General features: G+C 34.9%; 1 protein-coding gene across 1 annotated transcript in view; it reads left to right on the top strand.

Annotated features, from left to right (window-relative positions):
* Positions 1–5780: 5780 nt before the first annotated feature.
* The window catches only part of CDKL5 (cyclin dependent kinase like 5), a 126571-nt gene continuing 118249 nt past the window's right edge, over positions 5781–14102 (top strand). The window contains exons 1-2 of the mRNA XM_007467401.1: positions 5781–6017; positions 8599–8633. Of these exons, the coding sequence (XP_007467463.1) occupies positions 5954–6017; positions 8599–8633 (99 nt within the window). The 5' untranslated portion in view covers positions 5781–5953. The remainder of the gene's footprint in view (positions 6018–8598; positions 8634–14102) is intronic.

The following is a 14102-nucleotide window of genomic DNA, read 5'->3' as shown; positions in this document are numbered from 1 at the left end:
TTTTTCTCTTTATACTGTTTGTTGAGTTCCCTTGGTGATATTCTATTTTCCAGTTCTGGAATTATAATTTATTTTTCCAATTTGTTCTTCTGCCTTTTGGACCTTCCAGTTCTGTCAAAGTGTTCAACCCTTGGGCTTTTATTAATTCAACCCTATAGTGGTCTTATAGGCTATTTCTGATAATTCTGATATTATAAGTCTTTCTGGGTCATTTTCTGTTTTGGTCATTTCTGTTAGTTCTTGTTAATGGTATCTTATTACTTTGTGTGTCTGGTTATCTTTGATTATGTGCTGCACGATGTAAACAAGAAATTATCTGTAACAATGTTGTGATGCCTAGGTTCATGTTACCTTCCTGCAGACTCCTGCCCCCACTGCCTGCCGCCACCCCTTTCAACCAGACAACTGTTGGTACTAACAATCTGAATGTGGGACCACCTCAATCCAAGGTACACTTAGAGGTTTATTTAGGTCACTCAGGTGACATAAAGCTGTAATTCAAGTCTGTCCTGGGACTGATTTTTTTTCTGGTTTCCTTTATCCAAGGAGTATAGCTCTTTGGGGTTTCAGCTCCAAGTGAGTGGTGCTTATCGTACTTCCTTCTTTTGAAACGCTTTTTAAAAAATTATTTATTTATTTATATACAGCAGGTTCTTATTATCTATTTTATACATACTAGTGTATATATTTCAATCCCAATCTCCCAATTCATCCCCCCCGCTTTCCTCCCTTGGTGTCCATACGTTTGTTCTCTACATCTGTGTCTCCATTTCTGCCTTGCAAAACGGTTCATCTGTACCATTTTTTTTGAAACCCTTTTTTTTTTTTTTGGCGGTACGCGGGTCTCTCACTGTTGTGGCCTCTCCCGTCGCAGAGCACAGGCTCCGGATGTGCAGGCTCAGCGGCCATGGCTCACGGGCGGAGCGCTCCGCGGCATGTGGGATCTTCCCGGACCGGGGCACGAACCTGTGTCCCCTGTATTGGCAGGCGGACTCTCAACCACTGCGCCACCAGGGAAGACCATGAAACACTTTTGCCTTGGACCTTTTTGCCCCTGGATTTATAAAGGTTTCAAGAGCAAGTCTGTTTTTCTCCCATTTTTTCTGAATCTTCCTTCAAGTGTCTGTGAGCTAAAACTGTTTTGGGTGATTTGGATTACCTCTCTGGGTTCTATTCTTTTGCCTTGTTTTCAGCCAGGTAATTCTTCATAATCTTGTTAAGTCTTTGGGGCTTTTTAGGCTGTTCTTTAACAGTATTCCCTCCAGCATTTGTATTTGTCCTCAAAGGGACATTTCATCCAAGTCATTTAGTTACTTGAAGCTGAAGTGTCTGAGTTTTTATGCCTTAAAAAAATTAATTAGGGGCTTCCCTGGTGGCGCAGTGGTTGAGAGTCCGCCTAACGATGCAGGGGTCACGGGTTCGTTCCCTGGTCTGGGAAGATCCCACATGCCGCGGAGCGGCTGGGTCCATGAGCCATGGCCGCTGAGCCTGCGCGTCCGGAGCCTGTGCTCTGCAACGGGAGAGGCCACAACAGTGAGAGGCCCGCGTACTGCAAAAAAAAAAAAAAAATTAATCAGCGTTATTCATATAAAATTGTAGTTAGATCCAGTTTGGCATAAATTTTTTTCCTCAGTATGAATACTGGTAGTTAAAAGACTGTTCTTGACACCTGTGTTATATATTTACTCACACATTTAAATTCTGATTCCCAGTTTGCATTAGTCGGTTTTGATTTCCATAGAGAATAGGTGGGACCAAATGTTCTTTATATATACATACTTACATACAGAACTTTTGGGGGTGCTGAGTCTCTTAGTAGGAATAATTTAATATTTATCTCTAGTTTCCTTTGAAATGAGCCATACCATTATTGACAGAGAGTAGAATATTTAAATGTTTCCTGGGTGTTCTTCCAAATCAGCCGTAGAAAATGAAAGAATGATTCATTCTCAGAAACACTGTGAGCATCTTTTACCTGGAATGTGACTGACTTAGATCTTCATATGGCTGGCTCGTTCTTGTTATTGATATTTCACCTCAAATGTCACCTTTTTAGAGAGGGGGCTGTCTGTCTGGGTAATCACTCCTTTTTTCTCCCTTCATAACATGTATCACTATCTGATAATAATCTTGTATTTTTTTCCTCCCTCAGTAACATGTGAAGCTCCATGAGGGCAAGGACCTTGCCTATCTTGTTCACCACTGTCTTGTGTGTCTTATTTACCCATTCTTTGAATCATGTTAGGCTGTGAGTAATTTTTTGTTTAATAAATGAATGAATAGGATAAATGTTTATTTCTTTTGAAATTATGACATTATTTTCTCTAGATGTCACAGTCATCCTTTAAAAATTTGTGATTCCATTGAATTATACAATAAGTATAGTGTCTGCTTTCTCTTGCCTTTTTTCAAAAACATTTTTTGGTAAATATTGAATGAAAAATCAGACAATAAGAATCTGACCTAAAGTAAATATTAGAGTGACAAATATTTAGCATTAGGGACAACTGTGACTTTGTTATATATTGAGCTGGAAGGAGGTCAGTGTGGCTGGAGTGGAGCAAGCCAAGGGAGAGAAGAGTCAGAGATGACATCAGAGGAGAGAGGAGGTTAAGACCTGGTGGCTTATGTGGACTTTGACTTTCACTCTTAATGATATGGGAGGCCCCTGGAGAGTTTTGAGCAGAGAAGTGACATGGAGGTGGGTTTGGAGCTATAGGGATTTTGGCGTATGGTCTACTTCTGAGCTCTCATATAAGTTCCACTGGCTAATTTGTCTATCTCTGTGCCAAGACCACCCTGTTTTAATTTTTATAGCTCAATTCTTTTTTTAAAATTAATGAATAAATTAATTTTTGGCTGCGTTGGGTCTTCGTTGCTGTGCACGGGCTTTCTCTAGTTGTGGAGAACGGGGGCTACTCTTCGTTGCAGTGCACGGGCTTCTCATTGCGGTGGCTTCTCTTGTTGAGGAGTATAGGCTCTAGGTGCCCGGGCTTCAGTAGTTGTGGCTCGCGGGCTCTAGCGCGCAGGCTCAGTAGTTGTGGCGCACGGGCTTAGGTGATCCGCAGCATGTGGGATCTTCCTGGACCAGGGCTTGAACCCTTGTCCTCTGCATTGGCAGGCGGATTCTTAACCACTGCACCACCAGGGAAGTCCTATAGCTCAATTCTAACCCTCAGTATATTTGGTAGAGAGTATCTTGCCGGATCCTCCCCTCAAAGCTGAGCCTTCTTATTTTTCTTATTTGGGAGGGTGTTGGCTGTACTTGGAATTCTGCTCTTCCATATATATTTTAGAATCAGATTATTGTAATTCCTCAGAAAACCCTCTTGGAATTCTGATTGGAATTGCATTGACTGTATAGATTAATATGGAGACAATTGATATTCTTACAGTATTGAATTTTCTAGCCTTAAAATTGGAATAACTTCATTGATATACGTCATCTTTAATGCCTTTGAATAAAGTTTACATGTGTATATATATACACATATACACATGCACACACATATATGTGTGATTGTGTGTGTGTGTGTGTGTGTGTGTGTGTGTGTGTGTGTGTGTGTGTGTGTGTGTGTATATGAATAGAGGTCTTGAGTGTCTTTTATGTTAAATCCTAAGTGCCGTTTTTGTTATTGTAAAGATGATTTTTAAAAATTACATTTTCTGTTTCATATTGATGTTTACAAATACAGTTGATATTTGTATATTGAGCTTATATTTAGCTACCTTGTTAACACTTATAATTCTAATAATTTGTAGATTCCTTTGAATTGTCTATGTAGACTATAATATCTGTAAATTCTATTACCTTTTCCTCTTTCCAGTCCTATATAGTTTATTCATTTATTTTTTCTTATTTTACTGAGCTGTCTGGAACCCACTAGGAAAATGTTTAATAGTAACGTTAATAAGTATTAATAGTAGGACTTCTTCTCATGTTCTTAATTTTTAAAGGGACTATCTAAATATTCCACATTTAAGAATGATATTGTAGGGTTTTGTCAGATACTTTTATCAAGATATGAACATTTAAAAAGCATTTAATTATGGACATTTTACTCTTTAGAAAGTTTACATTCCTACTATTAGTGTACAGAACGGCACACTTTTTCGTGTCAGTACTTTACATCACATGGTGTACTCATATATTTTAAAAGTTTCAAATTTCATAGGCAGCAAAAATATTTCTTTACTGGTTTAGATTTATTTCTTCCTTTTAAACCAATATTATATGTTGATACAGCTGTTCTTCTTAAAGATAGGTTTTTTTGAAACAAAAGAACTTATTTTGAAATAATTTCAGATTTAAAGTTGCAGAGATGGTATAAAGAATTTCCTGTTTCATAGACCCTTGACCCTTATTCCCCAAATGTTAATATTTTACCATATTTGCTTTATCATTCTCTCTCGCTCTTTCTCTTCCTCCATACACTGTACATATTTTTTTCTGAACGGTTTAAGTTGCAAACTTTATCTCTAAAAGCTTTGGTGTTCTTCCTCTTTTTTTCCTGGTTAAGCTTTTTATTAGACTCTCTTATTCTAGAGATCTGGGCTGTGCCTTATTTATTTATTTTATCAAAATATAATTGACATATAACATTGGTTTCAAGTGTACAACATAATGATTTGGTATTTGTATGTACTGCAAAATGATCACCACAGTAAGTCTAGTTAACATCCATCACCACACAGTTACATATTTTTTTCTTGTGATGAGAACTTTTAAGATTTATTCTATTAGCAACTTTCAAATATACAATACAGTATTATTAACTATAGTCACCATGCTGTACATTGCATCCCTAGGACTTGTTCATTTTATTACTAGAAGTTTGTACCTTTTGAACACCTTCATCCATCTTGTCATTTCTTAAAACAAGAGCATTGTTTTATGTAACCACCTTACTATTGTCAAAACAAAAAAAATTATCATTGATGCAATATTACTGTCTAATCTGTAGACATTTAAATTTTATTAGTTACCCTTTATAGCAAAAAAATTTTTTTCTTGTCTAGGGTCCAATCCAGGATCGTGCATTATATTTAGTTATCATGACTCTTAATCTTCTTTTCTGGAACAGTTACTCAGTTGTTCCTTGTCTTTCATGATGTAGACGTTTTTAAAGAATACAGGTCTGTTATTGTGTAGAATGTCCTTTAGTTTGGGCTTGTCTGTTGCTGCCTATGGTTAGATTCATGTTTTACCTTTTGGAAGAATGTATGTGTGTATGTATATTTACATACACATTTATATCTATTTCTACATCTGTCTATATTAAGAACTGACCCTATATGGTTAACTCTTATTTCCAAGCTTTCCCCCTTGTCATCTTTGTAACTTCCTTTTATGAGAATGAGACCAAACCCACATTGTCCACAGTGTATTTACTTATTTGCTCAATCCTAGAATATACATGAAAAAGTTTCATATCTCTGTGTAAAAACAAATAACTGGGTATAATATTTGTTTATATTTCTTTTTGTCTTTAGTTCAAGGAGAGTATGTAGTTAAAATACTGCTTTCAGAAGTTACCTGGGGTTAATTCTTTTCACCCAGCCTCCTTCAGTGTAGTTATATTATTCATTTCTAATATAGTTAGGTACATTTTTTCATTTGTGTTTCATTTTGGGTTCTTCCCTCCTATTATTTTTAGCAGCAGTAGCAGTAGTAGTAGTATATGAAACATTAATGTGGTTTTAAAAGAACTGTACAAAAAGATTGGTTAGGTTATTAGAGTACTGAGAAATAAAACTTATGATTTTTAATTGTGTTTGTTCTTTCAGGGAATCATTTAATCCTTCACATTAGGACAAATATGTGAAAGTTCCTGCCAACCTGTGAGAATTTCTTCCTTTGGAAATATTTTGTTCTACTTACTGTACAACTTTCTTAGAAGTTATTTTTTGATGCCATGTTCTGTGGCTTGCATCAGAAGAGGAGTTTGTCTTCATGAAGATTCCTAACATTGGTAATGTGATGAATAAATTTGAGATCCTTGGGGTTGTAGGTGAAGGTAAGTTTAGCATTCCTTGAGTTTTTGAGCAATGTACAATTATATCTACCACCAAAAAAGTTATTAATTCAGATTCTGTTAACTTAACCTTTATCAATTCACATATGTGCCTAAGAGTAAAACATTAAAAGTAAAATTACTCTTAAACTGTTTGGGTCTTATTCTCCAATTGAAAGTTAATAACATTTAAAAATCCTTTAAAGTTTAAGAAATCAGAGATTTCTTAAGGCTGCCTTCATTTCATTCTTTTCATTAGCAATCATGATTTCTTTAGTCTACATTTTTTAGGTTACATTTACTTTTTATGTCAGCTAGGCTTATTTTGACTAACTTAAAATTTGTATGTTAAATTTTCCTTAATACATGATAAATAAATGAATAAATAACTTCTATTTGTCTTTGAGAATAACAAACAACATTTTATAAATTCTGAACCACACAATTTGGTCTTTTTTTTGTTTTTTTTTTCCTGTACGCGGGCCTCTCACTGTTGTGGCCTCTCCCGTTGCGGAGCACAGGCTCCAGACGCGCAGGCTCAGCGGCCATGGCTCACGGGCCCAGCCGCTCCGTGGCACGTGGGATCCTTCCGGACCGGGGCACGAACCCATGTCCCTTGTGTCGGCAGGCAGACTCCCAACCACTGCGCCACCAGGGAAGCCCCTTGTTAGTAATTTTTGCTCTTGGCTTAAAGATAACTTTATGGAGATTTTGATAAATGATCCTGTTAACACGGTATAAGTGATTTATAATTATGGTTTCTGAGCATCTATATCTTTAAAGCAAATATTACAAAAACTTGATATTTCAGAATTTTCAAGTATATTTTGAATTTCAAAAGAAGTTTTAAAATTTACCTATGTCAACAGGATAGTTGTTCTGGATTTTAATATTAAGTTGTTAAATCCTTTTCAAATAAATAGAAACAATTAAAATATTGTTTAATCATTGGGTGTTTGCTTCAGGGTCCAAAGTTTGAAACCATATAAAAAGAATGGATCCTTCTTCCTTCACCAGTCAACTTCTTTTCCTGTTTTTCATTGATATTAATTATGTAGATAAAATTCATTTTCAATGTGTTATCTACTATTAATTTTATAATACCTGCTTTCTTTATTATTTTTATTTTTGTTTTTTCAAAAGTATTATAGAGACATGCCATAAAGCTACTCACTGGAGAAGGTCAGCTCCTTGGGTGTAACAGGGTTGGAATGTTCCAGATTCTGGACCTAAGATTTTCTGGATCATAGCCTTGTTTTTCTTAGTATACCCATAGGTGATAATCTTCTCAGGGATCGGCTTAGATTAACTAAAACTACCAGACTGTTATATAAATCAGAATATGTCAGTTTTAAATTGTAGTCAGAACCATCATTGTTATATGTTTTTTTTTTTTCTTTGTAAACTACCTCAGATGCTTTTCTGACTATGAAATACATATATATTAAGGTAATTAAAAACTGTCAAGCAAACTCTACGTCCCTGCAGCCTAAGCAGTGCATTTTTACCCCACAGAAAAACTAGCATGGGCAGTTAAATGAGGACTGGATGATTGCCTGGTGATTGTGGAGTTGAGTTGGATGGCTGTAATGGCTGGGTTCATCCTAACTGTGATAATAAGATTCATCCATCTCTACCGGGTGAGGGAGACTTATTCTGGCTCTCCAGGCTCTTTTGTTGACACATTTCCTAATTTCATTTCCCTGAAGTCCTCTTCTCAGAGATGAACACGGGCTTTGCCTGTCTGTAAATGTCAATCATTTCTACAAACTTCAGTTATCATATCTCCTAATTAGATTTTTTCACATTATAACTTTTGCCTCAGTTTCCTTGCTGTCAACTCTGTGTTTTGCCTCTAAGGAAGTAGCTTACTGGCTAGTTAATAGTATAAGTAACCCAAAAGGTAGTGATGTATCTCATTTGAAATATATCAAAGAAAGTGGGAGTGCTTGGCTATAAATGGCCAGAGATCCTTGGACGCCTCTGCTGGTGCCTTTGATTTTAGTATTTATGGCAAAAATGTAGCAACTCTTACTAGTTATTGATTGGAATGCTGAGGTGTGAGGCCTGTACTATTTTGCCAGTCAGGGAAAACATTCCAGTATCTTAGAAGATAATTTAAATGTCTCCTAGGACAGTGAACATATTTGGTAGGCTCCATGCTTGAGCCTACCTTTGTGAAACCATTAACTCTTAAAGTTTGAGTTCCCTAGAATCTTTTGAGGTGATTTTAATTTACTCTTAAAGTTCTTATGTCCAAATCTTGTCTGTAGAAACTTTTAAACTTAAGTTTAAAAATGCCTCAAGTGAAATTTTCTTTAAAAAGAGAAACATTTAAGAATATGCACTTGTTGGGGAAATGGGTTGCTTATACTCTTGGTTTATAAAAAATGTATAATAAATATTCATGCTCTCTTTGTATATGGCTCATTGCATTATCACTGAAGAATATTATCATTTTAGGAATCATTATTATACCACATATTGATAACCAATGTAAATATAATAGAACTTTGATTCTGCAGTCTCCAAGAGCTGTAATTTGTATACGTGCCCCTAATTGTTTACTTCTTTTTTATTATAGGAGCCTATGGAGTTGTACTTAAATGCAGACACAAGGCAAGTACATAATTTTTAAAAAGAAAATATCTATATATGTTTAACTGTTTTGAAACTAATGTAGTGTTCTGTACATGTGGGCATATAATTAAAACTGGCTATGATGGTGATGATGCTTAATAAAGGAGAATTAATATGGGAACCCTGAAAAAAGAGACTTCTTTGGGTAAGCTTTATCATGATTAAGTAGTTAGTTCTTTACAGTCATGTGCTCTTTTTTTCAACTGACCTGTGTGTAGGTGAAAAGCTGCCTAATGGGAAGAGAGAAAAGATGGTAGAGAAGAAATCAAAGTAGTGACAGATTTAATTTATGTTCAAGTACTTAAGAGCAAGGAGAAGTTTCATGTCAATATTTTTCTTGTAGACCCAATAACTTAGATTGCTTATTGGGTCAGAATCCAGATTTTGAAGGGTAGTGGATAGGTGTTCGGTTATGAAATAGGGCTTGGGGTAATAGTGTATGATTATGACTATTAGCTGTGGTTGATCACCCTTGAACAGCCTTGAAATGAATCTTATATATATAGATTATTTGACTATGATTAATAATCACCAGTTATTCAGGGAGGTTATTTCAAGTTTCCATAGGTGTTGCTCAGTGTTGAGCATGTTTTACTCAGAGACTACCGTTAAGATGGCAAGTGTTGAAGCTGTAACAATTTCAAACATTAGGTTAAATGTTTTTCTGTTATGGTATACCTAGTTTGAATGTTAATATCTGGCCTCATACTATTTTGTGTATAATTTGTTAAGACCAAGGTTTAAAGATTTTTGGGATATTTTATAATGATATAATTTATATCTGAGATGAGCTTAGCAATTTAGCCTAAGCCATTTAATTTAAACTCTCAAATCTGTCAATCTGTCATAACATATATGTATGTGTGTGTGTGTGTGTGTGTGTATACATACACACACACACATAAAGATGATATAATTTTTATGTTTGCTTTTTTTTCCCCATTGTACAAAATATTACTTACATTTTGAATTTAAGGCTTCGTGACAGTTGATGTATTTTGGGTTTTACATCACAAATCTCTTTAATTCAAAGAATTTTCTATTATTCTTGAAATTGGGTGTTTGAGTTATTTTATGTTGATAATAGTTATCCGAAGATCTCTGCCAGTAAATCCTAAAAAAATGGTTTGAATACTGTTGGCTGTTGATTCAGGATGACTAAGAATTTAAAATAATAAATTAAATATAATCAAAATAAATTTAGCACCTTAAATTCCTAATTAAGAAATATCACTGCAGTTTGAAATTAAACAAATAAAAAGCTCTCTAGTGAAGTGCTGTGCTTTTAAGGAGGTGCCTTGAGTTAAAATAAATTTAGGAAGCTTTAAAAAAGTAAAATTCTTGGGTAGATACTACTCAGGGGAAATAGGTTGTTAATGTCCAAATTAAATTTGACTCTTTCATGAACATAATACTCCTTTTTGTACTATGGCTCTGTTGATACAACATAGCAAATGGAAGCTTCAGTTCTTAGTCTTAATCCTTGAATTTTAAAACCCAGGGATTTCTGATATATAATGACAAATCTTCCAACAGTATTTTCTCTCAGTCGTTGTCACACTTCTTCACGTGACCTTTTCCCCTATACTTTCTTTTTTTTTAATTAAAAATTAAAAAAATATTTTTAATAGATCTTTATTGGAGTATAATTGCTTCACGATACTGTGTTAGTTTCCGTTGCACAACAAAGAGAATCAGCCATATGCACGACCTTATCTAAGCTCTCCTGCCTTTTATGTACAAATAAAATTTATTAGTTGAATATATTGTTTTTATCTTTCCATATATCTGGTTTACTCATTTGTTAAAACGTGCTTGTTAACTGTACCTCATTCTCATAATACACACTATTAGTGCCAGCAAGATGGGCTCAGAGTGAAAGTGGACGAGAACAGGCATCTCTGCTCTTGGGAAACCGACTCTAAATGTGAACTCTGATTCTTAGTGGCCATGTGCAAGGCATTTTGAGTTACAAGGATGAATAAACCATAGTTTTCTTGCCCTTGTATGTCTTATGGTCTGTCTGAATAGATAGAAGAATAGATAAAAAATAACCTGTGAGATTGCTGCAAATGGGATTGCATCTAAAAAAATACCTCTTTTTTACTGCCCTTCACTAAATGAGGGCCCTACAGACCACCTCTCTGAGTATCGTTGCTTTTTCCTTTCATGTACCTAAAAAGATAGCCCTGGATGAAAAACTTGAAGCATAAATTAGTACCTAACTCAGAGTTATATAAAATTCTTTCTAGAATTTGCAACTGTTTAGTCATTAGACTTCTTACAGTATACCCTTTTTTCAGCTAGAATCAGACCTTCAAATCTTTACCCCACTGTCCAAAAATAGAGAATTTGATGCTTCTGATAAGATTTACGCGTTAGGATCAAACGAATGGATAACTATGAAATCTCATAGTCAGAAATGGATATAATCCTCCCTTTTGTGCTTATTATGTGTAAAGTGATCATGTCCATATATTTTGCATACGTTTTAAATTTTTAATAAAATGCTTATAAAAATGTATAAATCAGGTCTCTTGTGATTACTTACACAGGTATATGTGATCACATGCATAAATTTTATCTCTTTTTGAGAATGTTGGCTATGATTGTATATATAACTAAATAATTCCTAGCATATGGTGTATTTGAACACGTATGAAAGAAAGTCACTGTTTTAATCTGTGTCCTGTTGCAAGAAATTTAAAGGTCATGTTTATAAACAGATATATCCTGTCTTCTGTGAACATAATATGATGTTGGGCTATTCCAGACCAAAGATCATACTTCTTAATTTACTGAAATAAATGCTGCCCAATTAAAAAAGAAAAATGTAACTGTACTTTTTTTTGACAACTTCTGTTTATTGTTATATATACATATTGGCATGTATATGAACACTCTTAGCAGTGACTATTAAACTCTATGGAGCTTTATGATTACTCGCACTTGGAAGAAGTTCTGGCTTGGACCTTTGCCCTGTAAATAGGCATTGCTGATTTTCTTTTTCTTTATGTGTCTGCTTTGAAGTGCCTGTGAGAGGGGAGGCATGTTTTACGGTACACTTTTCTTCCCAGAAACCCAAAAAGGTCATCCTCACAACAAAGTAGGGAGAATGGAATGGAGTTGAAATAGGGAGATGCGATTAGAACTTGAGGCAAGAGAGAAGATAGAGAGAGGTTGGAGATTGATGCTAATTGAGCCTAGGATAGAGAAGTGCTGATTCATGTAGTTCCTTTCCTATGGCTGGGGTTGACTTATGAGAAGTGTTTGTTTGTTTTGAAGTAGTAGGTAACGAATGCTCTTGAATAGCTAGTTATACAAAGCTGTGAACAATCCAGTACTGGGGTGCAGCTGTAAGTATTACATAAATGATAAACTTGACTTAAATTACAGAACCAAAAAGGAAGGACACTGTAGAGAGCTTTTGCACAGTGGCGGGTCCCTGTGGAGGGATTAAAGATGATCCCAAGGATTTGTGGTAAACTGGAAAAGCATTGGTATCATTTATCTGACTGGGAAACTTGTAAAGGGTGTATAAGTTTGGAGGGAGAGATAATGAGTTTGGCTTTCATAATAAAGAATAAAATGTCAACAGAATACCAAACCTGATATTAGTAAATACCACATATTGAGCATCTACCATATATGGTAGATAGGCACTCTGTTTGATGTTTTACATTTAATCCCCACAATCCCTACTCTCATCCCTATTTTACATATGAGGAAACTGAGTCAGAGAGAGGCTATGTAACGGGGCCAAGATTATGCAGCTGATAAGTGGCGAAACCAGGCTTTGATCTGACTCCAGAAATGGCTACCTTGAACCTGAGATGGAAGTGTGAAATGATATGAACCTTCCAAGAGGGAGTACAGAGCAGAGTGAAAGACGTGTTTAAAATAATCATACTGAAAGGAGAGGGAGTAGACCTCTTGAAAGCAAGGAAGAAAGATTTTTTTTTAATGGTATTCACCAATAGTGTTAAAAATCCATAGAAAAGATCCATAATGATAAGGATTGAGGGGTGAGAAAATCCATTTCATTTAAGAATGCCATTTATTAATGACTTCTTTAAGTCAAATGATACATTATTGCCAAATTGCAAGAGGGTAAGGAGAGAGTAGATAGAGAAGATCTGGATTGTGTCATTTTTCTCTTTTGAGAGTTGTAGGAAGAGTAGATTTGATCAAATATTTTCTAGGTAGGAATACCCATATTTTCCCCTACTCAAAGGCATTCTTTGGGTGTTTGTTATTACTTAATCACAAATTTGTCTTTTGTTATAAGCCTTCATTTTTAGCAAGCAATATGCATTTTGGATTAATGATTCCATTTTTCTTTTTCAGATTAATTTTATTTTTTCACCAAAAAGCTGAATGATGATTTGGTTACTTTTTTTTAATCAAACTATTTTGAGAAGATACTTGAGGAAAAGTCAATGAACCGTTATCAATTTAACAGATTATTTATAGTTGCCATCTAAAACCATACAGTTATTTTCTACTAGACCAAAATAAACTTATTTTTTCAGGTTTTTTCCCACATTAAATAAAACAGATGTTTTTCTTTAATTTTTAGTTTTAGGTTTTACATGTTATTAGAGTTTTTAAAACTTAAAAAAGATGTCAACAATGAGAAACAGAATATATGGGATATTATATTATTTACTTTGTCATTTTATTCCTCCTTATTTAAATAAAAATAAGATGTGGTTTCTTGCTTTTGTGTGCAAAATTTCTAGCATTTGAAGAAGATTATAGCGAGGCTTGGGGTTTTTCATAAAGATTGTAAGAAGCTGGAAGTATTTCAGTATTAATTATTTTATCATAATCTTTTTTTAAGTAGTTGCACTGTCTGAAATTATGTGAATTTACTGCAGGTTATGAAGATTAATGAGATGTCAATATTAAACTGGACTTCAGATCAGGAACAAAGATAGTAGGAATCATTAATGGGGGAAAACATCTGCCTCTTCTTACAGAGGCACTCATGTAGAAATTACTTCTGTGTGGTTTCCTCTCTTGACCGGGTTTTTGTTTCTGATCCAATTGACTGTAAAACAGTCTCTGGAATGCGACAAAAGCCTCACCAAAATCGTACTTCTTTGCACTATAATATTTTGTATTTCCAATTTTGCTAGTCTGTTGATATCGGAAAAACTACCCATATTTCTGTTGTCTTGTTATCAGTAAAAGAAATAATGGCTCAGGTGTCAATTTCCAGATGAGTCTGACTTCTTCAGGGAACCAGAAGAATCTGGGGCTTTTGCAGGCTTCCTGGTTGCCTTTATCCTCATCGTCCTAATCTGGATTTTTTTGTTTGTTTGTTTTTTAGTAAATGAGATAAGGGAATGGTCAAATTAGAACTAGCCCCACTACTAGCTCTGCATGCATTGTCTACACAGAAGACTTTACGTCATTTGTCCTTCTTATAGTGACTCAGTCCCC

The sequence above is a fragment of the Lipotes vexillifer genome, unplaced genomic scaffold, assembly GCF_000442215.2.
Source record: "Lipotes vexillifer unplaced genomic scaffold, Lipotes_vexillifer_v1.1 scaffold318, whole genome shotgun sequence".
In the NCBI taxonomy this organism is placed as follows: domain Eukaryota; kingdom Metazoa; phylum Chordata; class Mammalia; order Artiodactyla; family Lipotidae; genus Lipotes; species Lipotes vexillifer.
Note: the sequence above shows the minus strand (reverse complement) of the source record. Positions and strands in the feature narration are given on the sequence as shown.